Source organism: Loxodonta africana, chromosome 6, assembly GCF_030014295.1.
Source record: "Loxodonta africana isolate mLoxAfr1 chromosome 6, mLoxAfr1.hap2, whole genome shotgun sequence".
NCBI lineage: Eukaryota > Metazoa > Chordata > Mammalia > Proboscidea > Elephantidae > Loxodonta > Loxodonta africana.
Window position 1 is genome coordinate 28,350,974 of NC_087347.1, and position 26,789 is coordinate 28,377,762.

Genomic DNA, 26,789 nt, shown 5'->3' on the forward strand with positions numbered 1-26,789 from the left:
ATCTTTAATTAGCCACATGGTCTGCCAAGTCTCAGGGTATTCTTGGTGACAGTGGGAGGGAATGGTGTGGGAATTCAGGTTGTCAGTAGAAGTGGAGATAAAGATGGTGCTCACACTGTCTCCCAATCCCTGGGCTGTTTTATATCTTGCAACCCTTTCTTACTACTTTTCCTGTATTTCCTTCATCTTGTTCTAATTTGTCTCGAGTGTCCTGTTGACAAGCATTTTTTCAACATTCATTGGCATTTACTTTGTGCACTAAGTGCTGGGGATTGAAAAAAAAAAAAAAAAGGCCTAGTCTCTGTCTTGGTGGAACTTAGAACTCTCATCGAGTAGGGAGGCAGATCTAGCAAGAAATAATTGTCCTACAGCATAATGACAGCAATAATGGAGGTGCTGTAGCATAGACGGTTACCCACTTGGCTAGTGACTAAAAGGTTGGTGGATCGAATCTGTCACATGTGCCTCAGAAGAAGGGGCTGACCATCTACTTATGAGAGGTTGCGACCATTGAAAACACCATAGTGCAGTTCCACTTTGACACACATGGGGTCACCATGAGTCGGAACTGACTCGGCAGCAACTGGTTGGTTGGCAGTGGCCACAGTGAGGGGAGAACCTTTTTCTAAGGGGAGAGGGCGGTAGTAAGGGAAGGTTTGGTGTCTCTGCTTCTTTCCTCTAACCATTTGAGGTTTTAGCTGTATCACATTCAGACCCAGGGGATATCCCCACCCACCCATCCACCCACCCACCCAACCACCCACCCACCAAGCATCCCGTGCATGTCTATGTGTACCTGGTATGTGCTTGGCCCTGGAGATATAGAGAGAAAGAAGTCAAACCCTGCCCTCAGGGAGCTCACAGTCTCGTGGGAGGAACTGACACATAAATCTAATTCTATGAAGTGATATGTGCATTGATGGAGACAAGCACAGGACGCCCATTACTGCTGTAACTTACTGTAATGAGTGGATGGTGCTCTCTGTCCAGATGGGGCTCAGGGCAGACAGCAGAGAGTAGAGCTGGGTGCTCAAAAGAGGGGGCCTGATCCCTCTAGTGTGGTTGGACCCATGCAGGAGAAGGAGGCCTCTGTAGTGGGCTTTCCCAGAACTGGAGCCAGGAGGGAAAACCGAGAAATGCTGTTATAATTACAAAGCTGAATGTAAATGTGTTCCATCTTAATAAGGAAAAATGAAGGTATAGCTGACAAAATATAGGTGGGGTTGGGGACAGGTAGAGGAAGGGGAGGGGAACAAATTTCCTTCTCTTACGTGGTGGGAGTCAAGAGACATAATCTACTGTGGACAGATCAAGAAATGGAGGTTTAATGGCAGTATTAAAATTTCAAAGACAATCAGTAGAATGAATAAATAATATTAATGATAATAAAACTAACCAAATTTAAGAAGAAAGGAGATGAGAGCAGTATAAGTGAGTCAGATTATTCATCTTTATAGTGGTAAATAAGTAGAGATTACTGAAAATTAAAATATCTAGAAATCACAGCATAAAGCTATTATTTAGAGTCTTAGAGGAAATCACTAATAGAACAAAAAATGGAAATGGTTAGAAGTGGTTACCTCAGATAAGTAGGATTGGAGCTAGGGTGGGCAGGATATATAATGACAATAATATTAATGATAATAATATCTATATTTATTATTATTAATCATGTGTACACATATTGGGTCCATGGATGGCACAAATGGTGTGGACTCACCTACTAATCTAAAGGGTGGTGCCATGGAAGAAAGGCCTGGTAATCTGTTTCTGTAATTATAGCCAAGAAAACCCTGTGGAGCAGCTCTGTTCTGTAACTCATGGGGCTGTCATGAGTTGGAACTGACTCTGTGGCAATGGATTTGGTTTGGTTATACATATGTAACTTTAATTTTTTTTCTAGAAGAGAACTTTTTATGGAGTTCTATTTGAGAATTAATTGCCCATTTTTGTTTTTCCTTCTTTTTCAGATGATCGATTTCCAGAATATGGCAAAGTGGAGTTTGTATTTTCTTACGGGCCAGAGAAAATTCAAGGTATAAACCCAGTTAGAATCTGTTGTCCTGTCCCCTTCCCTCTGTCGTGACCTGCTTCCATCTCACTCTGCCATCATCCCACTGGCCTACTCTATACTTAAGCAAGTTAGCTGTGGCTGAGAGGCAGGCCAGGAGTAAAAGATCTGGGTATCAGAGTGGACCCCCAGCTAAATAAGAACCAGTGACTTAATCTCTGGATAATAAAAATAAAAAAGGAGACACAGAGGTGCTGGGCTGGATAAACTGTCCTGGTCCCATTAGGTCATCATCCTGTTATTTTCAGGGCCACGGTGGATTGAGGGAGTGGCTGGGGGGACACTCAAAGGTGCTGGATGGATGAGAGTATTTATAAGAACTGAGGTGATTCAACCTGAAGACAAGAAGGCCAATTTAATAATAGCCTTTAAGCTTCTAGAGTGCTTTATGTGGATACCAGTTGTTCCCCATCTTATTTAAGAACAGAATGAGAGGAGATGAAGTTAGGTTATAGGCAGAGGGACGCTGGATAGATTAAAGAGAGGCCTGCTAAGCTAGGACGGTAACTCACCCTGGAAGACCGGGCTTGCAGCTCGTGCTGTCTTCATTTCTGGGGCTTCCTCTGGATGGATAGGAGAGACTCCGCCTCTCCCCTCAGATTTGTGGCTAGAGTGGAGGGCATCTTATAAGTGGCGGGTAGGGGGCTGGTGAAGATGAACTTCTGGAGGCCTTGTGTCCTCTCAAAGTCAAGGCTGTGGCTTCCTTGTTGTCCCTGACTCTATGCAACCCTCTCCCACATGCCCTTCTCTGATTCAGGGGCAGACTCCTTAGGGTCTCTTGGCACTGCCCCAGGGGCCCCCGGGATGCTGAAGAGAAAGAGGCAGCTACCTAGCTGGAAGGTCCTCCCAGCTTTCTTGTAGGGGTCTCCATTCCTCAGTGCCTCTGTCCTGGTTTACCCCTATGACCTGGTATGAGCCTTTTCAAGAATGCAGGAAACCAGACTCCTGGGTTCTCCTTCCAGCTTAAGCCACTGGCTTCCCCGCTGGCCCTCCCATATTCAAGAAAATGAGAAGTCCCTGAGGAGCATCCTTGGGGGAGCTGGTTGGCTTCCTCTGTTCCTCCAGCTGCTGATCTTGTTTTCCTTCTTCTCACTGCCCCCTCCCCCATTCCACTCAGGCATGGAGCACCTGGAGAACGGGCCAAGTGTGTCTGTGGACTACAACACCTCCGACCCCCTCATCCGCTGGGACTCCTACGACAACTTCAGTGGGCATCGAGAGGATGGCATGGAGGGTAGGTGGGGACCAGTGGCTTCTAGCTCCTGCTCACACGGCCCCCATCCTCTTGGCTTACTGCCATCCCACACTGGTCAGAGGGGAGGCAGAGGTGGGTGGCCCAGAGGGGCGAAGCAGGGGAGAAGTCCAGGCACCTCTGAGAGCTCACAGTTCAGTGGGGGCAGATAAGACAAAACATACCAATATGCTAAATAATGTGGACAGAGCTAAGAATGCAGCCAAACAGCCAAAAGGGTGTGTCATAGGAGTACACCATTGGTGCCGAGTACAGAAAAATAGGTGCTCTGGGATCGTAAGAGGAAAGATTCTTGAGACCTCGAATAGCCCAGAGGGCTCCTTGGAGGAGTTGACCTTGAGTGGAGCTTGCAAGATCTTACTGATCTCAGAGACACTCCAGCGATGCCAACCCAGCACTTGTTAGGTTTCTTTTAGACCCGCAGTTGGATTTCTTCTGGCCCGCTGCCTGAATTGGCTGGGGTCAGAGCACGAGGAACGTAACACAGCAGCAAGTGCCTGCAGGCTTTCAACAGCCCACTGAAATGTTTGAGTGCTGAAAACAAACTGATGGGCTCCCCGGTTTGAAAAGAAAGCTGCAGAATTGAAATTAATACATGTTTAAGTCAGCTACGAAACCTAATATTAAGTCAAATGATTGACTGCACCTCAACTCTTGAGTTGTACGTGAGTTTTAGTTATTTGTGTGGCTTATTTAAATATGTGTGCTGGAATGTTGGGTGGGGCCTCTGAAAGTGACATGTCTGGGACCCTGGAAGGTCCTCACACTTGCTATCTGGGGTTTGGTCACAGGCTTGTTTTCCAGATGGGGTCATAGGACCACAGAATATTAGAGCTGGGAGTGGCCTTGGTGCTGTCTGTCCATCCTCCGTTCATTTTCAGTTGGGGCAGGTGAGACACCTGAAGGAAGGCTCTCCTGGTTTATCCCCACCACCCGGGTTGGGTGAATACCAGAACCCAGCCTCTGGGCTTCTCCAGCTGAAGCCAGTCCTGGGCAGGATTGTGTTCCCCTGGAGACCCTGGGCTGCAAGACAGAGCTAGGTCACAGAGAACCTTATTCTCTTCCCTCAACACCATCTTGCCTCCACCTGCCTCATCAATATTTTGGATTTGTTGATGCCACTCTGAAAGTCTTTTAGGCCTTTTCTTGAGTAAAGTTGCTCCCATTGCCCTTGACCTTGGAGACACTAGAATGAGCAGTGGATTTCAGAGAGGTGAATGGTAGACTAGTATTAGGGACTTGATGAGGGGGAGATCTTTACAAGTGACCTTGTAAAGTTGATGGCTTGTCTGCTTATCTATCTTAGCGCCCTCCTTCCCCATTTACTGGGGAGCCTTCTCCTCGCCCAAGGGCCCAGTGCTCTCAGATGGCCTGAGCCGCTCCACCACACTCTTCCTACCCAGACAGGCTGTCTTCCAGAAGCGCTTCTCTTCCTCCCCCACCCCATCTCAGGCTGAGTGGCTGAGGAGAAAGCAGCTGATGAAATTGGTTCTGAGGTACCAGTGGCTGCCAGCCTAATTGTTCATCATCCTGGGATGTTTGCATTTTTAACAAGAACACTTGGCAATTTGAAGGAATTTTCAACGTCTCCTTTTCTTTCCCTGGTGCATATTCAGCGTGATGATAAATGTAAAAACATTTTGTAAACTATAAAGTGCCAGGCAGATAAAAGGTAAAATAATTAAGGGGAGAGAAGTGGATGTGGGAACAATGGGGCTTGGGGTGGAGTTGGCTGCGAGGGGAGGAAGGAGAGCAGGCAGACTGAGCAAGGAGGGGCTGACAAGGGAGGGACCTGGCGGGCTGCCCCACCCCGTCCCCTTCTCTCCGCTCTGTTCAGATCCCCCAGGCAGGGGATGGAATTGTGGGGACCTTTTGGCTAGTTAAAGGTCAGCTCGTCCTGCAGGGACAGAGGGGCTGCTGTGTGGAGGCTGAGAGGCTGGCCCTGTGCCTGGAGGGTGGGAAGGAGGCAGGGAAGCAGCTCCTGGCTCTGCCAACCACTTTCCTAGCTTGGCCTAACTGAGTTGTGGCTGGGCCTGGGAGCTCTGCAGATGGGCAGTTACCAGGGGAGACCCTGCCTCTGCCCCCTCCATGAGCGTCCTGTAAGGACCAACCTTGGGGCAGGAGGCCTTGAGGGTAGGGAAGGACCAGTGACCATTATCCCAAATCTGCTTCTCCTCCTAGAGTATTTCTGGAAGATTCTAGATTCTGGAGCCCAGAGGCAAAAGCTAATTCATTTTTTCCTTTGGCTAATTTATCGGTTGAGAGAGGAAGTCTGGTTGCTTGTATCTGTCTCCCTAGTGGTGGGCAAGTCCCCTATGCCTCAGTTTCCTCATGGGCTGACTGGGGTTAGGGCAGTTGGTCACCTAACCCCCAAGACTCCAGGGTGTTTAGGAGCTGAGAGGGTACTCGGGTATTCCCTGGAGTGGACCTAGAGCAGCTTTGCCTACTCTCTCAGAGGTCTTGGACCAGGAAAGGCAGAGTAACCACAAGGTACTATAATGCAGTGGTTAAGCAGGTACGTTTCAAAGCCTTTCTGCCTGGGTTCAAATCCCAGATCTTCCTTTGGACAAATTATTTAGCCTTTCTGTGTCTTAGTCTAAAATTGAGTACCTATTTTCATTGGATTATTGTAGCACTTTTTGAGAGGCAGTTTGCATAGTGGTTAAGGATGTGGCCTCTGGAGCCAAACTGTGGCTGTGTATCATCGAGTTGATTCTGACTCACAGCAACCCTGTAGGACAGAGTAAACTGCCCTATAGGATTTCTTAGGCCGTAGTCTTTATGGGAGCAGATCACCAGGTCTTTTCTCCCTCGGAGCAGCTGGTGGGTTCAAACTGCTGACCTTTTGGTTAGCAGCCGAGCATTTAACCATTGCTCCACCAGGGCTCGCTGGAGCGAACTACCCGGGTTCAAATCTCAGCCTTTGATGACTGTCCTTGGGTAAGATGCCATTGTTTTAGGGCCTCGGTTTTCTCTGCTGTAAAATAGGGTTTCAGTCAACAAATCTTTTGGAGCACCTTGTGGGGAGCAGGAGCTGGGGGGCCTGTTGTTTTTCTCCATGAGTTTCTGACATCAGTGGAGACTAGTTAGTATCTTGGGGGTCTGCAGCATGGCTAAGGGAACAGGTCCTTTGACCTTGGGGACCAGTCCTAGATTGACCATGCTCCAGCCACAGTGTCAAGAACTGAATGGACACAAGCTCATTTAATGCTCACAGCCACTGTATGAGGTAGGCCCTGTGATCATCCCCAGATGGGGAAAGTAGGGTACAGAGAAGTTGAGTAACCTGCCCAGGGTTGCCAAGCCTAGTAAAGAGCAGAGCTGGGTGTGGAGCCACAACACTGACCACTGTGCGACCCTGGGCTGGCTGGCTTCCCTGGGAGCCTGTTATGGGCTTCTGGGCCCATGGCGTTACCTGGGTGAGTGTCTGCCCCTCTCGGATCCCCAAGTCTCACCACTGTCAGACAAGGTCACCCCCTGTCCTGCCTCTCTGGATGAGCAAGGGGATTAGATGAGGTGGTGTGTGGAACGTAGGACCCTGGGAGACCACTGGGCTTGCCCTGTGGCAGATATTGAGAGGACTTCAGTCCAGGGAACAGCTGAGCTCAGCCCCTCTTCCCCACCCCTGCCCCACACAGGAAGGGTGGGGCCACTCACCCAGGAATGCCTCTGGTGAGGAGCCACCATTCAAAATAGGGAAGGGGTGGTGTGTCCAAGGTGGGAACTGAACGTTTCTGGAAGCGGCCCATGTCTTCAATTTCAGGCCAGGCCAGTCCTTCTGGAGCCCACTTGGTGACTCAAAGTGGGTAGGAGGCACTGAGCCAGGTGCTTGGGAACAGATACCCTCTCTGGCCTGTGTCCCCTCCATGACACTGAGTCCCCACTAGCCCCTCCCCAGGAGTCAGGGACATCAGCTCTGGGGTCAGAGCTCCTGATCATTTGGGAAGCCTTCAGATGACTCTGACTTAACCATCACTCTCAGGGACTGCTGTGTGTTTAACCCCTTCCTCACTGCCTACAGTACCTCCTCCCCTTTCAGGTTTAGGGCTTGTGGCATTGTGACTCTTAGAGCTCTGTTCCATTCCCTTGGCTGCAAAATGAAGAAAGAAAAATCTCTCTGAAGACTTCTGGTTATCCACAGGCTGACCTTCTAGTCTGGGGTGATCCAAACCAGTAAACCAGTTACCGTCGAGTGATTTAGACTCACGGCGACCTCATGTGTGTCAGAGTAGAACTGTGCTCCGTATGGTTTTCAGTGGCTGATTTTTGAAGTAGATTGCCAGGCCTTTCTTCTGTGGCACCTCTAAGTGGCTCAAACTTCCAACCTTTTGGTTAGCAGCTGAGCATGTTAACTGTTTGCGTCACCCAGGGACTCCTTGGGATGGTTCAGGCCAACCATAAAGCTTGCCAAATGTCTCCCTTCCACGGTGAGAAACTGAGGCCCAAGATGGGAGGGGACTTGCCAAAGGGGAAGCAAATTGCATGTATAAGTGCTACTTCGAGTTACGCCAGCTCAGACTGTACCAACTTCATTTTGCAGATGAAGAAACTGAAGCGTGGAGAGGTTAACGATCTCACTCAGGGTCATTCCATAAGTGGTGGAGTTGGTATTTGAATCCACTGTGTCTGATTCCAGATCCCTTCCCATCATCCATGGAGTTTAGCTCATTCAGCCCCTCACACACGACTTAATTCAGGTACCCTTTTTTGGAGGGTTGTCTTAACTCCTCAAGCCCTCATGATGGAGAGCTCACTACCACATAAGACAGCCCATTTCAGTATTGGATGGGTCCAGGAAGTAGAACCTTGGAAAGGAGAGAAAGGGGACGTTGTGCCTCTGCGTGGTGAACTGAGGCTATGGTAGCAATGGATGCATGGGGACCACTGTGGCTCATCTGCACTTAGGTCAGAAGGAGTGGGAAGTGATGAAAGTTAAAGAATAGAACGGAAGCTCAAAATCAAGAGCTTCTTGGTTAGACAAGGTCTTAGGGCCTGGGACAGCTGGCTAGGGAGCAGAGGGGCGTCTGCCATTAAATGCCCTGGGTCTTTGGTCCTGGGTGAGGAGGAAGTGAAGGTCCAGGGCTGGGTCGTGGGGAGAGGACTGGGCCCCACCGGCCTTCTCCTTGCGGCTCCCTCTGACGTGCTGCGTTTGGTCTGGAACCTGCCAGCTCAGCGCTCTGGCTGACACCACGTTTCACAGCCTCCAGAAGCCCCATTAGTGATTTGGCCGCATTTCTGAAGCCCCATGCTCGGATCCTAGCTCCCCTTGGGTGAGAGTGGGGCTGTAATTTTGCCTATGCTGCATACAGGAGTCTCCAAATTCCTCCAGAGTGTTCCAGGACAAACCTTCCCGGAAACAAGCCCTGAGACCAAGGGGCAGGGGCTGCTTTCCACTTCGGGTGAGCCCAGAGGCTGACTGGATCCCAGTTGCCTCACTGCCCACCCATTTCTTCTCTGCCTTGACCTCCTTGAATATGGAGCTGTTTAGAGCTTTGCATTCCTTAGAAGAGAGCACTGGGGGACAGGGGCTGGTGCTGGGTAAAAGGGGGGCAGAGAAGCCATCTCTGAGGCTAAAAGAAAGGATGACAGGGAAAACAACCAGTCCACTGGCCTGACTGAAGATGGTGAGGGGGGCCAGATGTCCACACCACTTCTGGGTTTCTCCTCCTCCTTGATGTCCATCAGCTTTTCCACTGTGCCTGTGGGCAGTCCCACCAGAGCCAGGGGCTGGTGACAAGGAGGCTTGGTTTGTCCCCAAGCTTCTCAGCCCTGAGGCTCTGTGAGGAGGGGCAGTGCCCTTACTCTGGAGAGAGCTTTCAGCTCTATCAGCACCTCCCCCTCCTCAGCTTCTTTTGTTTGAGCTAGGGAAGGGCCTCTCTGCCTAGAACCAGAAATCCCCAGGCTTTGAGACTTCTCCTGAGCTGGGCTTGACCAAGGACTCTCTGAATTTTTGAGGGAGAGGAAAAAGGGAAGGAGAGAGACTCAGCAAACAGGCAGAGAGTGAGGAGAGAGAAAGAGAATGAGAGACCCAGAGAGAGAGAGAGACAGAATACAGAGATTTGGGTTCTGGGTGTCCTTGGTGACACGTCTTCCTTAGGTCTTCTTTAAAACCAGGTGTCGTCAAGTTGATTCCAACTCGTGGCAACCCCATGTATGTCAGAGTAGAACTGTGCTTCCTAGGGTTTTCAATGGCTGGTTTTTAAAGTGTATTGCCAGGCCTTTCTTCCAAGGTGCCTGTGGGTGAACTCAAACCACCAGCCTTTTGGTTAGCCGCTGAGTATGTTAACTGTTTGTACCACCCAGGTCTCCTTTATACTCTGTAAAATGAGGGGGTTGGAGTAGGCAATGGTTCTTTCAATTTCTTTGAGCTCTATCATTGTTTCTTTTTGTGACTTGTGAGGAGCTAAGATGGGCCTCCAGACTTCCCTCTTGGACTTTCCCAACTCATAAGCTTGGAGTGGGAAGCAGCCTAGCTTAGTGGTTGTATCAGTCAGGAGAGGTTCAGTTATGCTGTGGTAAAAAAAACCCAGTGCCTTCGAGTTGATTCCGAGCGACCCCAAATTCTCTTGTTGGTTTAACCAAGCACAAGCATATTTCTTGCTCATGTTAACGTGTCCATTGTATGTTGGCAGGAGTTTCTGCTCATCATGGTTTTTCAAAGTTGATGGTGACTTCATCTCATATGTGGTTCTATCACTGCTGCAGCAGTAGGAAGAGGACATAGGGACTTGTGTACTAGCCCTTAAAGGCATCTGCCTAGAAGTAACACACTTTACTTCTGCTCAAATTTCATAGGCCAAAGCGAGTCTTAGATGTTGTGTCTAACTTCAGAGGGGCATGGAAGGTGTTCATAGAAAGTAGAAAGCTGGAAATAATGTTGAACAGGCTAATCCCTTCTGTGGGATTAAGATTGTGGGCTCTAGAGTCAGAAGATTATGGCTCTAAACTCTGTTGCGTATAGCTGTGTTTCTTGGTCTAATCGCTTTGCCTCTCTGAGACCCAAATTCCTTATCTTTAAGATGGGCACAATAAGCATACCTTCCTCATAGGATTGTTGTTAAGATTCAGTAATGTATGGGAAATGGGAAAAGTGGTGTACCAGGTATGTGCTACACTGGCAATAATTTATGTCTGTTCTTATCATTGATGTGCCCAAGGAAAGAAGAGAGAAACATGATTTTGAATGTATATAGGCCCTCTCCTCTTAAGGAAAAGCCCTAGTCCCCCTGTACTATCTGGGAACCATCTCGTGCTTGTTCTGTTCTGAGAGCCCTACTCTTGGATGTCACTTGTGGGCCTCTCCATATAGGGAGTCAGGAGACTTGCGCTTTAGATTTGCCTCTGATACCAACTTGCTGTGTCACCTTGAAAAAGTTGCTTACCCTCTCTGGGTCTCAGCTTCCTTTTATATGAAATGAGGAGGTTGGTTTCCTAAGGGAGCTTCTAGCTCTAAAATCCTAGCAGTGATGATGGTGATCATGACGATGGTGGTGGCAAAGATACTGATGACAACGATGATGAGATAGTAGCTACCATTGCACACTTACTAGGTGCCAGGCACCACTGACTGTACATTCTCTTGGTTATTCCTCCCTAAACACCTATGGTAGGTATTCTTTTGTAACTACTAGGTTGAACAAGCAGAACTTGTAGGATATAATTACAAAGCCACTTTATTTGTCCACCATTGCCCTTTATATCTATTCTATGCTTGCCCTTCCCCTGAACTGTATTAGGGCAACACCCATGCCTTTTCTGGTCACTCTCAGGTAATAAAAGATCCTCTGGTCAGTAATAGATATGCCCAGGCTAGTGTAATCATCAAAACTTCATCCTTCATTAAAAGTTAGTTCCTCCCCCTCACTAGCTCCTTCCTGGTAGCCAGTTGTGTGTTTGTGTAGATTTTCTCTCTGTTTCCCTAACTCATGCTTTAGAGTTGGGGGGAGAGGAAGAGAGGGAAGGAGCTAAGACATTCTCACTGTGGTTGCACAGATACACTCTGTGTGGAGACCCCCTGGGCTCTTTGCCAGTAGACGATTCTGAAGTCTTCAAACCTTGACTGTTTCTCATCTGTGGCATTTTTGTGGGTGATTTGGAGACCCCCTCTAGCTTCCCACCATCACCAAGAGGTCTCTCACCCACTCTTCTCCTCAAGTGGGTTGATGACGCTCTGTTTGGAGGCGTCTTAACCCTTTCTCAACCCAGGTCTCCCTGGCTGCCTCCAGCCTCCCCTTGCTGATGTCCCTTTACCCCTCCAGATGGCCCTTTTGGACAGGATCTGAGGGCCCCAGGCCATCTTCTTCTCTCTTGCTGTGGTCCTTGGGAGACACTTAGGCACTCTTGGCCTCAGCAAAGTCAGGAATTGATGTTGCCCAGGGCAGCCCCATTCTCTGTCTTTGGGCTGAGCAGCCAGCAGCCTGCCTCATTCCTTCCAGACTTTTCAGGCCTGAGCGAGGACCTGGTCTTAAATGCTCTCCATGCCCCAGGGGACTCATGTTGAGCGCTCTGAGCAGATGCACAGAGGGGAAGGCAAAGCTCTTAGCCAGGTGGGACTCACAGCACAACACTCTCTCCAAAATCCCTCCTATAATTTCCTGCTTCCTGATCTTTTTATACCCTTGATACGTGTGTGGGGGCAGCAGGGAGAGTGTAGAAGGGCGCAGCTTAGAGCCACAAAATTGCTTTTCAGCGATTTCTCTCTTAAAAAAAAAAAAAAAAATTAACGGTTTTATTTGTGTGGTTTACATATCATACAATCACCCATTTAAAGTGTACAATTCAATGGCTTTTAGTATGTTTGTAGACCGTGCAACCATCACCATAATCTAATTTTAGAACATTAAACTAAAGAAGTCTCATACCCATTAGCATATTCCCTGTTCCTTCCCCTGCCCTCACCCAGCCCTGGATAACTGCTAATCTACTTTCTGTCTCTGCATTTGTCTATCCTGGATGTTTCATATAAATGGAATCATATAATATGTGGTCTATTGTTTTTGGCTTCTTTCACCTCGTGTAATGTTTTTGAGATCCAGCCATGCTGTAGCATGGATCAGTATTTCATTTCTTTATATGGTGGAATAATATTCCATTGCGTGGTTATCCTAAATACCTATAGGTATTTATCAATTGATTCATAAGTTGATGAACATTTAAGTTGTTTTCCATCTTATAACTATTATAAATAGTGCTGCTATGACCATTCATGTGCAAGTTTTGTGTGGACTTATATTTTCATTTCTCCTGGATGTATACTCAGGAGTGGGATTGCTGGGTCATATGGTAATTCTGTGTTTAACATTTTGAGGACCTGCTGAACTGTTTTCCAAAATGGCTGCACCATTTTACATCCTTACCAGCAGTGTATGAGGGTTCTGATTTCTCTATATCCTTGTCAACACTTTTTATTGTTCACCTTTTAAATTAGAGCCATTCTAGTGGGTGTAAAGTGGCATTGCATTGTGATTTTGATTTGCAGTTCCCTAATAATTAAGATGTCGAACATCATTTCACATGCTAATTGGCCATTCGCATATCTTCTTTGGAAAAATGCCTATTCAAATCCTTTGCCCATTTTAAAAATTGGGTTACTTATCTTTTTCCTGTTGAGCTATAAGACTTCTTTATATATTCTGGAAACAAGTTCTTTATCAGATATATGATTTGTAAATATTTTCTCCCATTCCATGAGTTCTCACTTTCTTGATGTCAGTCATCTCTTTTAGCCCTGTGTGGTGGTATCTTGCCTATTTTTTGGGGGAATGTGACATCCATCGTCCTGGGCCTCTTTCAAAACTGAGACCCATATATTTCCTAGTAACACCTGGTTACGCTAGTGTTCCCATTTTATAGATGAGGAAACTGAGGCATGTAACAGAGAGATTAAGGACCATGTCCAGGGTGAATAAATGTGGGCATCTGGAGCCAGAGGCAGAGATCTGCCAGCTATCATTTTATGATCTGATCGAGACGATTACTCATCGACAGCCAAAAATGCATTAGGTTGTTTGGTCTGATCTCTTTCCAGCCTTAGAACTGGTGCCCAGAGTGGCTTTGAAAGCCTGTCCCATTGCACAGAGAGGGAAGCCGAGTTTAAAGATCCCTGGATGGCAGAGCAGCAAAAAAGTCCACAAAGTTCTGCTTCCCAGCTACCCCAGCCATCTTATGCAGCCCCATCTCCCTCCATCTGCCCCCTGAATGGTGGAGGGCACCAAGAAGGCGGCCCCTTTTGGGCTTGGGAATGAGGCAGTTACACAGAGGGGACAAGAGTACCTGTGTCTGCTGTGGGTGAGGTGGGAATGGAGAGAACACACGTGCACCCCTATAAAGGTTTGTGATGTTTATGCCTTCTGCACTTTGGTGCAAGATGTGGAGGAACCAGCAAGAAAGGGGAGGGCAAGATTGCAAGTGGTCCCAAGTTATTCAGGAAAAGGGTCCAAGGATCCCGCAGTGATATCTCTGCCCTTTGTATCTGAACAGAGGGTCTCAGGGGATGACTTTCTAGATATGGGTGCCAAGAGCCTGGGATTTAGCACCAAACTGGTGTTTGTGGGGAAATCCTACGGGAGAGGGCAGCCCTTGGTCTGTGACTTCAAGGTGGGTGAGGGAAAGGGCAGAGAGGCGAGAAATTCACATTTGCTACTGAAAGTTTCTCCTCGTGTTCTATCATGTGATATAGGACAAAGGGCTTAGACTGCAGCAGGAGGGGTTTGAGTTAGTCACCTGATAGAACTTCCCGGCTGGGAGAATGTGGATCAGCTGTGGCAGGGAGGTTGGCTCCTTGTTCCTTTGGGCAGAGATGCTGAGAAACAAGGGAGGCGGATCTCAGTGTGGGATGTTCTCTATAGCCCCAGGGACAGAGGCATGGATGACATGGTTTCTTGAGTAGGATTCTGGGTACCTTCTCCTCCCCCAAGCAAGAGTCCTCTCCTGACTTACTGGAACAATCAGAGTACTGAGGATTAAAATGCAAGGTCAGGTTGACCTTGTGGATAAAGAAGGTGATGCCATTGACCCGGCATCTGCTGGCCACATGCTTAGCGCTATTCCTCATTTGGTGGGACTGGGTTTGTGCTGATGCCCCTGTATCAGGTTGGATTAGCCGATAAACAAGGAAAGCACAGGCTTACTTGTGCTTACCTACTAATCTGTAGTGAACAATTTCACATGGGTGTCACCACACCACATCAAAGTGAAGACTTCGGAGACTCTGCTAATTAGCAAGTATGCACAAGTAAGGCCATACTTACCTTGCTTACTGAGTCACTCGCCCCTGTCAGGGACTGTAAATTTGAAGAGGCTTTGATTCTATAGGAAGGTGCTGCGAGGCTGGGAGAGAGACTGGTGCCAGCCATACCTAAAAACCTAAATGGAAAATTGTTCACTACAGATGATCACGGTGCTTACCTTGCCTATTGGATAATCTGCCTCTGCCCTGGACCCTTACCTGGCCCTGCTCTGCAAGGTGGCTGGCAGGCTCAGGGAGTCTTTGCCCATGGACCAGACCAGTCAGTAAACCGATACCTCCTGAGTGAATGTGCCTTTGGTCCTCTGTAATCTCTGCCATCAGGTGGAGGTTAGAAGGGCTGGAGCCACACTCAGAGCAGATCCAGCGCTCTAGGCCAGCAGCCCTGAGCGGCGCAGGCTGCCCCCTTGTTGTGCTCAAATATCATGCTCCAGGCAGGCGGGAGTGTGCCCTCTGCCGCCTCCCTTTCTCCTGTCCTGCCAGGCCTGTTGACAAGTGCACATTAGCTGGACCATCACAGCCCCAAGATATGGACTCTAATCATACCCAAGAAAAGAAATTTAAGCTTCCATTAGTCCGCTATTTTTTTTTTTTTTAACTCTCCCTAGTTCGAATCCACTCACCAGGCACTCCTTGGGAACTGTATGGGGCAGTTCTACCCTGTCCTACAGGGTCGATATGAGTCGGAATCGACTCGGCAGCAACGAGTTTTTAAAGCTGCTTTTCATGCGGACATTGGTGGTTCAGTGGTAGAATTCTCACCTTCCATGCAGGAAACCCGGGCTTGATTCCAGACCCATGATACCATGTGCAGCTAATCCTGTATGTTTGTGGAGGCTTGTGTATCGGTATGGTGCTGAACACGTTTCAGTGGAGCTTCCGGACTAAGACAGACTAGGAAGAAAGGTCTGGTGATCTGCTTCCCCAAATCAGCCAGTGAAAGCCCTATGAATTACAACAGTGCGATCTGCCCTTAGAGGTTGAGCCCTCACCCTCGCCCTCTTTCTGCCTGTCCAGGGTGGTTTCCCTGGGGCTTGCTTGCAGGTGCTGGCAGAGGCTGATTTGCTCTTTGGCGAAGTTTAGCTCCTTCACAAATTGTTCTGGCCTGGATTTTTGGGCTGATCTCTCCATCAGCCTTGGAGAGGCAGTGTCCCCACCTGTGACTTGTCTGCATCTTGTCTTTCTCTTCCTGCGACAGAACCCCTCCTTGTGACTCACACTCCAAGTCCCAGCTTTCCGTCCAGTGGACAGCTCTGAGGCCATTTACTGGACTTGGATCTGGGGAATGGTTGGTCTTTTTCTGTTCATGATATTCCTCCCTCAACTTCCCCAGCTTCTCGTGAATGATTCATCTACTATAAATCTCTTCCTTTCTTCTCTATCTTCTTCTCCCTGGCGGGAGACCTTCCAAAATCCTGCCAAAGTCACTGAGCTCACATAGGCTTAGGAAGAATTTGCCTTCAGTACTGTTAAGAAGCTCATTGTCTTAGAGTGGCCCGAGGAGGGCCTGAGCCCAAGTCCATGGGAGGTGGTAGAGGTACTACAGGGTTGAGAGTGTGGGCTCAGGACTCAGGCTGCCTGGATTCAAGCCCCAGCTCTGCCTCTTGCCTTCTGTTGACCTTGGGCAAATCATGTAGCCTCTCTGAGCCTCAGTGCCCTAACCTGTAAAATGGGGACAAGGACAGTACCTGTCTTGTAGAGTTGAGGATTAAATGAGAAAATCCATGGGCACTTAGCTCAGTGCCTGGTCTGTAGTAAGTTACTGAGTATTAGCTGTTACTACTACTACTACCTGACCTTGGGTGTCACTTTATAAAATGCTTCCCTGTGTGTAAGCCAGTTCATTTTTCAACCATCCCACTTGTAGAGCTGGACTTTGAGGTAGAACCATGGCTTCAAGTCCAGTGTTCTTTCTACCACACTGGACCAGGTGTGTGTGCGTGTGAATCTTTTCCTTGTCATCATCCACATGTCAGCTCCATTCCACGTGTGACCCATTTGCTCTGCTCAGAGGTTGAGGGATTTGTTGAGGTCACGTACTACTAAGGGGCAGAGGCAGGCTTAGTTCCCAGGGTCCTGCCAGGTCTTTACCTCCATGGGTCCTCCATCCCTGGCAGCCGTCACCAGGCTGTGGGTTATGACGACTGCTGGAGCAGCTATTCAGCTGCTTCTTTCTCTTCCATTTGAATAAAAGCATATCAGCATACAGGGGAGTGAGAATGACGTGATTATAGACATGACCTTGAATCTGTTGTATTGAAGAATTAAAAATAACAAACCATCCACGTTCTTCACTACATGGGCTGTCCTCAGTAAAAGTTGCTCGTTCATTCAACAAATATTTATTTAGTGCCTGTCACTGTTAAGGGTGCTGAGGATATAACAGTGAGAAAAGCAAAGATCCCTGCCCTTGTGGTGATTATATTCTAGTGGAGGAAATTGTTGCTGTTGTTAGGTGCCGTCAAGTCCATTTTGACTCATAGTGACCCCGCGTGTTACAGAGAAGAATTGCCCCATAGGGTTTTCTTGGCTGTCATCTTTATGGAAGTGGATTGCGAGATCTTTCTCACACAGAGCCTCTGGATGGGTTCGAACCACTAACCTTTTGGTGAGCAGTTGAGCGCTTAACTGTGCCACCAAGGGTTCCTTAGTGGAGGAAGATAGACAATTAAAAAATGAACATAATAAACAAATGAGAGCTCATGTTAGAAGGTGAAAATACTCTGGGAAAAAATAGGGCAAAGGAGCAGGGGCATTGAGTGGTGAGTTGAAATTAAAAAAAAAAAAAGGTGAGCAGTGGAGGCCTCAGCGAGGGGGGATATTTGAGCAGATAACTGAAGAAGGTGAAAGTGTCATTCAAGCAATATCTGGGGAAAAACAGCATTCCAGGCAGAGGAAGCAGCAAGTGCAAAGGCCCTGAGGTAGGAGCCTACCTGAGATGTCTGGGAAGCAGCGAGGAGGCCAGTATGGCTGGAGTGGGGGCTGTAATAGGAGGTGAGGACAGAAGTAATGGGGACCAGATCACTTAGGCACTAGTAGCCATCATAAAGATTTGACTTTTCTCAAGAGCTTTTTCATCTAATGAGATACCATAGCAGTCTTTCCATAGAAGCACATGAAAAGTCTTGTTTTTTTCCCCCAGTTGCTTACTATTCCACTATACATATGTACTGTGTTTTAGTGAACTATTTTATTTAACTGTATTTAAGTAACATGGATATTTAGGTTGTCTCTCTTTTGCTGTTTTCAAAAATGCTGCAATGAATAACCTTGTGCATGTACTGTTTTTACTTGTGCAGGTCTATCTGTGGGACAAATTTCTAGCAGTAGACTTGCTGTGTTGAAGAGTATATTCATGTGTAGTTTTGATAGTGCTAATTTGGTCCCCATAAAGGCTGTATTAATGGCACTCCAACCAGTGATTTTGTTAGGGACTAGGAGGAAAATCTACCCTCACCCCCTTTTCTATACAACTTCTATATGTAAGATGGAGACTCTGGGTGGTGCAAACTGTTAACACATTTGACTGCAAACCAAAAGGTTGGAGGTTCGAGTCCACCCATGGGTACCTTGGAAGAAAGGCCTGGTGCTCTACTTATGAAAAATTAGCCATTGAAAATTCTATTGAGCACAGTTCTACTCTGACACACATGAGGTCGCCATGAATTGAAGTTGACTCAACAGCCGCTGGTTTATGTGAGATAGTGTTAGGTGCATGTTATTTCCTTTCCTTCTCACAACTCTTCTGTGAGCTGAGTATTCCTGTTCCCATTTCACAGATGAGGAAACAGGCACAGAAGGATTAGGTAACCTACCAGTGTTTACACAGCTAGTCAGGGGCAGGGCTTGGATCTTGATGCCTACCATTTCTTAACATGGCTTCACAAAGGCAGGAGTCCTGAGGTGCCCTGGCTTCTGGCCCCATGCAAGGAGGCATGTGGGCTCCACAGCCTAGAGTTTGAGAGCCCTGGAAACCGGGGCTGATTTAAAATGAAAGCCTGCCTGCCTGGTTTTGCCCATCTCCGCGCCTGGGCCCTGGAGACCCCTGCAGGTCAGCCGCGAGGTTGGCCTAGCTTGCCAACCCTGGTCTCTCTCTCCCTTCCCCTCCTATCTCCCGCCTGAACGGTGAGGCCTGGGAGCTGGGGGTAGCTAATTCTGCTCTGGGTGGGGAGCTGCCTGCTGCCATCTGCCAGGCCAGCGCACTCTGGGGTTGGGTTTCAGCATTTCACTGATGAAAATAAATCAGCCTCCTTATTGCCTGCATGGCCCCTGGAACCTGCAGCCTGGTGTGTGTTTACAGATTTCCTGTAAGTCACTGCTTCTGTCCTAGCCCCCAGGGGCTCTGTGACTGCTGCAGAAATAGCCCTGGACTGAGTTTGCAGTCTGGTGCCACCCAGGCAGGAAAGGGGAGCCTGGGACTCTGGGGTCCAAACAGTGCCTGGTTGAGCATCTTCTCTGAATTGGATCCTCGAGGGTCTGAATCCAGGCAGCACTTTGAGGATCATCTCATTGTACAGAAGGGTAAACTGAGGCCCATCCAAGATCACTCCTTTGAATTCTGGCCCCTTGACTCCTAGTCTAGTACGATGCTACCAAACAACACTTTCTTTAGATCTACGTGGGAATTTAGGAGTCCCTGGGCAGTGCAGATGGTTTATGCTGTCGACAGCCAACCAAAAGGCTGGAGGTTTGAGTTCATCCAGAGATGCTTCGGGAGAAAGACCTGGAGAGCTACTTCTGATGAATCGGCCATTGAAAACCCCATGGAGCACAGTTCTACTCTGATGCACATGTGGCTGCCGTGAGTCAGAATTTGACTCCATGGCAACTGGTATGTAACTGGTATGTGGGGATTTATGGTACAGGGGCTGGTTAAGAATATGAGGGCAGCTGGAGAGAGTAGGTTTAGCTACAGCAGGAGGGATGGAGATCTGACTTTCAGGAGAACTGTCTTGCCAGTGAGGGATATGAGAAAAAGGAATAAGTGACAGGGCTGGATTTCTGTGAAGTTGAGAAGAACATTCCACCCCAGACATTGGTCTAGGTACGGTGAGGGACCATGGTGTGTGGGCATGGGAGAACAAAACAATGTCTAGAGGGTTCTGATGAGGCTCTGTGTGCAAAGGGGACCCAGGAGTCTTCCCCAAAAATCCCTTTTCTCCTGCCTCTCCTCTTTTCCCCTCAACTATTACTTGCACCCACAAGACTCTGGCAGGGACATGAGGAGGCCTGCCTCAGATGGCAGACCTGCTAAACTATTCTCCAACCCTCCTGGCTCCAGGATGCTGGGCCCAGGGCCTGTTGTGTTCAACAGCCCAAGCCATTTACCCACGCTGGAGGCGAGCGCTTCCTGTGTTCTGGGAAGCTGTGGGGGCCAGCAGCTTCTGACTCTTGTCATTCTCATCGCTGACCACGTCTTCACATCTTTACAGCAAGTCAATGCCCACCTGCTTGTCTGAGACTTTTGCCTCATGTTGCTTTGATTGCTTTAAAAAAATTGATAGCAGCAAAGTGTTCTTTGATGTTTGTTCCTCTCCTTCTCCAGGGGCCATGAGATCAGATTTTGATATGAAAGCTTAAAGCTTCTTAGATCTTTTTTTCCTCCCTCCCTGCCCCCCTATGCCTGCACATTGCTTGAGAACTGCCGAGAACCAGGCAGGAGCTCCTTATGTGACCCAAGGGCAGAAAGAGGCCCAGCGGTGTTGCCCTGGCTCCCTTCCCTTGCTTAGGCCAGTACCCCATGGTATTGTAGCCTCTGTGGGTCGGGGGAGTCACTTCCAGCATGTTTCTGTATCAAGGACTTCCTGCTCTAGCCCACACCTCTGTCATCTGGGAATGGCTGCTTAGGAGCTTGCACACGATTGCCCAGGAGACCCCCACAGAAACACCACATAAACCTCCTCGTAGTCATATACCAGATGGACCCACTTGGGCACTGAAACAAGGACCCACCCCCCACTCGCTCCCCCCCATACATAGAACTCTCTATATACACACCATCTCTCATGCACCAAACTAAAGAACGAAACCTACTGCCATTGAGTCAATTCTGACTCATAGTGACCCTATAGGACAGAGCAGAACTGCCCCATAGGGTTTCCAAGGAGCAGCTGGTAGATTTGAACTGCTAATCTTTTGGTTAGCAGCCAAACTCTTAACTACTGCGCCACCAGGGCTCCCTCTCATGCCCAGAGCTACCTAAATCCCCACCCCAATGCGTATCACACACAGCAGTGATGGGGCTGTCATTATAAAACTGCAGAGCCAATTTCGTAACCAGTACTTACATGTGGATGCTGAAGAAATGGGCCTGTTTGGGGTCAAGAATGGGGATCAACCCTAAACTATAGAGATGGATTTATCGGGGTGAACTGTAAACCAGCTCTGAGGCAGTTCCCCAGGAGTTCCCAGAAGGGCTTGGAGCCCTGGAAGCGTGATCCTGATAAATGCATAGATTCCCAGGGACCACTGTGCTGGGACCGCACTCCCTGGGATGTTGTGATTTTATTGTCACTCTCGCTCCTTTCTGTTTGTGGCATTCTCCATGCCCTAACCCTTTGCCCTTCCACCTCTTTCCTTCTTTCTCCTTCCTTTCTGGGAAGCAGAAAGATGAGTGTGAGAGTCAGACTGGTCTCTTTATCAGGAATCTGGGTATAATAATATCTGTCTTGAAAGGCAGTTGTGGAAGCAAATGAGAGAACGCCCGTTCAAGGGCCTTCAAGTGCCAGCACATCGTTAATAACTTGCCTGCCCCAGTCCAGCCTATGTTCTCATTCTTCCTTGCTCCCTGTCTTAGTTTCCTAGGGCCACCGTCACACAGTAGTACAATCTGGGTGGCTTATAAGAACAGAAATTTATTATTCTGGAGGCTAGAAGTACAAATTGAGGGTGTTGTCAGGGCCACGCTCCCTCCAAAGTCTTTAGGAGAAGATCCTTTCTTGTCTCTCCCACTTTTGGTAGCCCCAAGCATTTCTTGGCTTGTAGGAGCATCTTCACACGGCCATCCTTCTTCTGTTTGGCTTTCTGTCTTCTCCTCTTTATAAGGCCACCACTCAGATTGGGTTAGGACCCACTCTATTCCTGTATGACCTCATGTTAACTGATAACATCTTAAAACAGCCTATTTCCAAACAAGGTCACCAGGTACCAGGGATTGTTGTTAGCTGCCATAGAGTTTGCCCCTAACACATGGTGACCCCGGGCACAACAGAACAAAATGTTGCCCAATCCTGCACCATCCCCATGATCAGTTGTGGTTTGGACTGTTGTCATCCATAGGGTTTTCACTGGCTGATTTTCAGAAGTAGATTACCAGGCCTTTCTTCCTAGTCCGTCTTAGTCTGGAAGCTCTGCTGAAACCTGTTCAGCATCATAGCAACACTCAAGCCTCCACTGATAGACGGGCGGTGACTACGCATGAAGCACATCGGCCAGAAATCAAACCCAGTCTCTTACATGGAAGGCGAGAATTCTACCACTGGGCCACCAATGCTGGAGGTCAAGATTTCAAAATAACTTTTTTTCAGGGCACAGTTCAATCCTTAACACTCCCCAAGCCTCGTGGCCGCTCTCCCCATTCTCTTTCCTTTCCTCCTCAAGTGCAGCTGGAAACTGAGATGTGTCCACGTCAAGGCAGTAAGGGTAGGGAGAGGCAGGAGGGAGGTGAGTGGATATACTCAGACCCTCGTCCAACTCAGACATCTGCCTGGGACTTAAAATTCCCTTTCTGAGTAATCCTCCTAGCACTTAGGCTCCCAGCCTACTGTCAGGGAACTCGCTTCTGAGCCTGGCCCTGCCTGCTTCCTTCCTTTCTTTGCTCAGTTAGACTTGGAGATGCGTGTGGTTCTTACGAGATGGAGCTTCAATGCCCCTTCCGACCTCACCCCCACCTATCACAGTGTCTAACTCAGACCAGGCAGTGGGAAGGGCTTTCTCCTGGGAGCCGGAGGCCCTGAGAGGCGGTCTGTGTCCCAGCACTGACAGTTTTCATGATTTTGGGAAACTCTCTTCCTCCCTCTGAGTCTGATGGATGAAATTGGGCGTGGGTGGGTTGGGCCTGATGAACCCAGGATGTCCTCTGGATTAACCATTCCATGAGTCTAGGAACTGGCCTGAGCTGGGGTTTATGTGCCAAATCTAAGGTCTCAAAGAATGCTGGGCTTCCGAGGGCAGGCCTACCTCTCTGCCTTCAGATCATGTGTTTCCTGAAGCAGCCTTGCTTAGGACTGTCTTCTTTATCATTAGAGTCTGTGGAGTGCCTGGATCCCTGCCTCCCCAAGGGGAAGCATTCCAGCCTCACACCCTCATTCAGCTAAGTTGGGGGATGGAGGCCTACCTTACATTAATCCATACCCTAGCAGGAAAGACTTCTGCCGCACCCCCCCACCAGCTATTTTCTGTAGTTTGTTTTAAAGGAAAAAAAAAGTGTTTGTCCTTATTTTCCAAATAGAAAATATAGTAAAATGGAGCATATGCTTTTCAAACCAGATATGCGCCCCCCCGCCCCCCCAAATCCCCAGGAAGGAAGTCCTTTCCAGTTATGTGAAGACAGCTGAGGTCTTGTCCCTTCTTCTCTCCTTGTGGCTCTTGGTGTCAAAGCCATTTCTTCAGGCAAGAGCGGCAGTGGCGTTTTCGGGTGTATTGTTGACAGTAAGCAATGCTGGGATAGTCTCAGTATTATTTGAACATCACAACCTCAGATTTTGGGCCATTTAGTGAGACTCTTCTCTTTGGTGAACGTCTGATACCATGATTTTTGAGCAGAGAAAGGACGAACTAAATTATATGCCTTGAGGTTTAAGCACTGGGTATGATAAACATGGGCCCAGTGAGATAGGATCACAGAGGTGCTGTTCTCTGTGGGGCCTGGTTAGGAAAGGAGGAGGGAGGAGCCGATGACATAGTGGTTGTGGTGTATGCACATGGCTGCTTTGTTTGGAGAACCCCCTGTGTGCTAAGTGCTGTGCTGTTTTTTACATGTGTTATATCAGTCTTCCTAGCATCTCTGCAATAGAAATATCCATTTTACAGATGAGAAAACTGAAGCCAGAGAGATTAAGTAATTGGCCCAGAGTTACATTAAGTTTGTAAGTGATAGTGTCTGAATTCAAACCATCATCTGCTTGACCCTCGGCCTGGCTGTGCTGAAGTGACTGAACGAGAAGGGCTAGGTATAACCTTAGGCTGCATTATCAAAGGCATGGTTTCCAGAAGTGGGAGGCGATAGGCCTGTTGTACTTCTCATGGATCGGAGAGCTCACGTGAGTTGTTGGTGGTCTCTTGCTTGAGAGTGACAAAGAATCATTGGAAGAGAGCACACAGGATGGTGAAGACAAGTCAAGGGAGGGTGTAGTAGGTTCAAGGGTGAGGGCGGTTTGCCTGTCAAAGGGGAGACTTGGGAGGACAAACATACCGTATTCAGTACCAGAAGGGCTCCCATATGGGAGAGATTTGGCTTGATCTGAGTCTCCCTATAGGGCCTAATAAGGCCAGTGAGTGGAAAAGACAGGGAATGAGAGTCTCTTTCTTATGTTGAGCTAAAATTCACCTGTTACAGCCACCTAATGATAAAATGGGCAATTTGGGAAGATAGTGTTGTTGTGTTCTGTCAATTTTGATTCTGACTCATAGCAACCCTACAGGACAGAGTAGAACTGCCCCATAGAGCTTCCTAGGCTGTGATCTTTATAGGAACATATTGCCAAGTCTTTTCTCCTGTGGAGTGACTGATGGGTTTCAAACAGCTGACCTTTTGGTTAACAGCCGAGCACTTAACCACTGTACCACTACAGCCCCTTGAGAAGATAGAGTCACATAACTGAAAGTAATTAAGTGCAGCTAGGACTGTCTTTGCCAAACCTGACTGTCACTCTCAGCTGGAGACTTCAAAAATTCAGATTTCCAGGCCCTGACCCTGACAATTCCGCCCCTGTGATCTGGGGTGGTACCAGGGGTCCAGTTTTTATGAAACTCCTGAGGGGCTTCTGGTGTAGCCGGTCCACAGGTGGTAATGGATAACCATTGGATTGGGTTAGCATTTGCCAAGATTGTTGTATGGCGGTGTTTCCAAAGTATGATCTATGAGCCAGGCTGCTAGTAGTTATATATGATACGATTTTAGGTGTGTTTATTTTAATGCATATTAGGAAAAAAGTGTATAGCTTACACACCACATCTGTGTTATCATGGATGTTGATGCTTAGAACTAGCTTGTTAAATTAAGTTTATTTAAAAAATGTACAAAATAATAATATAGATGGTATTCAGGTATGCAAATAGGCATGATTGGGCAAATAAAATCTAGGCCGACACTGTTGTGGTTGGGGGTTGGGGGGACAAGTGGCTGGTCTGTGTGACCTTAACCCTTCCAAGAATCTGGAGTTTGTTGATTAGTTCTAGAAGGCTCCATGGAGGTGGGAAGGTAATTGCAAAAGTTTATCCAAATCACAGTCTTACAACAATCCTGCATTGGGAAAGTTGCAAGTCTTTCTGTCCCCCAGTTTGGAGCCTCAGGCACAGAACACCTTCTTTTTTCTTTATTGTTGTTGAAAATATACCCAGCAAAACATACATCAATTTAGCAATTTCTACATGTACAATTCAGTGACGTTGATTATATTCTTCGAGTTGTGCAACCATTCTCACCCTCCTTTTCCGAATTGTTCCTCCCCCATTAACATAAACTCACTGCCCCCTAAGCTTCTATGTAATCTTTCGGGTTGCTGTTGTCAATTTGATCCCATATAAATAGTTCTTGAAAACAGCACAATGCTCAAGACAGACATTCTTTACTAATTAAACTGTTGTTTGGTTTAAAGAAGACCATAGAACAATTTTTTGTGGTTTTTCAGGGTCTTCGACACTGGGCTGGGGACCTCCTACCTCTTCCCATCTCATCAGTAAAGGTACAGTTAGGATAGTGACTGAGGCTAACTAAGGCCCCGGGCTCCAGGCACCATTTTACCCTGCCCCTTGTTTTCCATCTTTACTCTCAGAAACAGCAGCCAGAGAGTGTGATGCTGGCAGTGGGGAGGGGATGATTTCCTGGTGCTGGGCAAAGAGGGAGAATTAAGTGGCCTGTACCTGGCATGGCTCTTCCTCCTGAGCCTGCAGAGCCAAACCTCGCTGTGAAAGGTCTGGGCACGGGGTGGGGTGGTTACAGCCCCCTGGCAAGCCTGTTTCTGCATAAGCACTTTGGGGTTGCTAGCTAGCTGGGGCCCTAGGCAAGCCCCAGCTGCCCTGGCTGAGAACTCCAGGCCATCTTCTGTCACTCAGAGAGTTGGGCTGGGAGACTCCATTGATACACAAATAAATCACAAATAACATGCAAATGAGGGCTGGGATTTGGTGTCCTGTTAATCAGTTAGGGACTTATGGCAGTTTTTAGGACACTCCAGGATAATAGTGGGAACCTGAGAGCAGTCCTGTTCTTCTTGGCTGAGCGGGCTGCCTCAGACCTGGGTGGTTACGGATGAGGGTGGACAACATCCTGGCACTCTGAAAAGTTATTCTGGCATTCATGATTTTCCCAGATGGCAGTAAATCGAATTCCAATAGCCAGTCAATTGGAGACATCTCAGGTAGTGTGGCTGATCAGTACCCTGGCCACATGCCTATTGGCCTTCCCAGAGTCATTAGCTGCCATCGAGTCGCCCTGACTCACGGTGACCTTATGTATTACAGAATGAAATGTTGCCCTGTCCTGTGCAGTTTTCATGATCACTGGTATATTTGAGTCCACTGTTGTGGCTTTGTGTCAACCCATCTCATTGAGAGTTTCCCTTGTTTTTGTTGGCAGAGTTAGGCATCAAAAAAATTATCAAGGTTGCTGGGTCAAAATTCAGAGCTTTGCACTGAGAACCTCTCTTTGGGTCTCCTGTTCCTTTCCCAGAGGTCTGCCCTGGTGACATCCCAGTCTCCCTAATCAGGTCCGGTGGCTCACTGCTGGGGCGGTTTTCCTGAATGAGATGCAGGAGTCCAGGGGCTTATGGGTATTTTTTTTTTTTCCTTTCTGAGCTAAGGAAGTGTCCTGGCTCCTAGACTGCCCATGGGGGAGGGGTGAGGGGTGGAGAAGGGGGAGAGAGAGGGAAAAAAGATTTCCACCTTATTGTTCAGCAGCTGGAAAATTGTTGTCATCTGTTCTGCCTTTCATTTACTGAGAATGGAAAAAAAAATGTGGAAAATTGGGGGAAATAAATCTCAATACTCTCTTAGGTACTCTC

At 48.0% G+C, this 26,789-nt stretch overlaps 1 protein-coding gene across 6 annotated transcripts in view; it reads left to right on the forward strand.

The window, feature by feature from the left end:
* TNS1 (tensin 1) overlaps positions 1–26,789 on the forward strand; it is a 219,446-nt gene that overhangs the window by 129,468 nt on the left and 63,189 nt on the right. For 5 of the 6 annotated variants that reach the window (XM_064286690.1, XM_064286696.1, XM_064286693.1 and 2 more), the window contains 3 exons: positions 1,971–2,036; positions 3,189–3,305; positions 25,419–25,472. In XM_064286690.1, coding sequence (XP_064142760.1) covers positions 1,971–2,036; positions 3,189–3,305; positions 25,419–25,472 — 237 coding nt within the window. The remainder of the gene's footprint in view (positions 1–1,970; positions 2,037–3,188; positions 3,306–25,418; positions 25,473–26,789) is intronic. The other variant, XM_064286692.1, reaches the window with a different exon arrangement.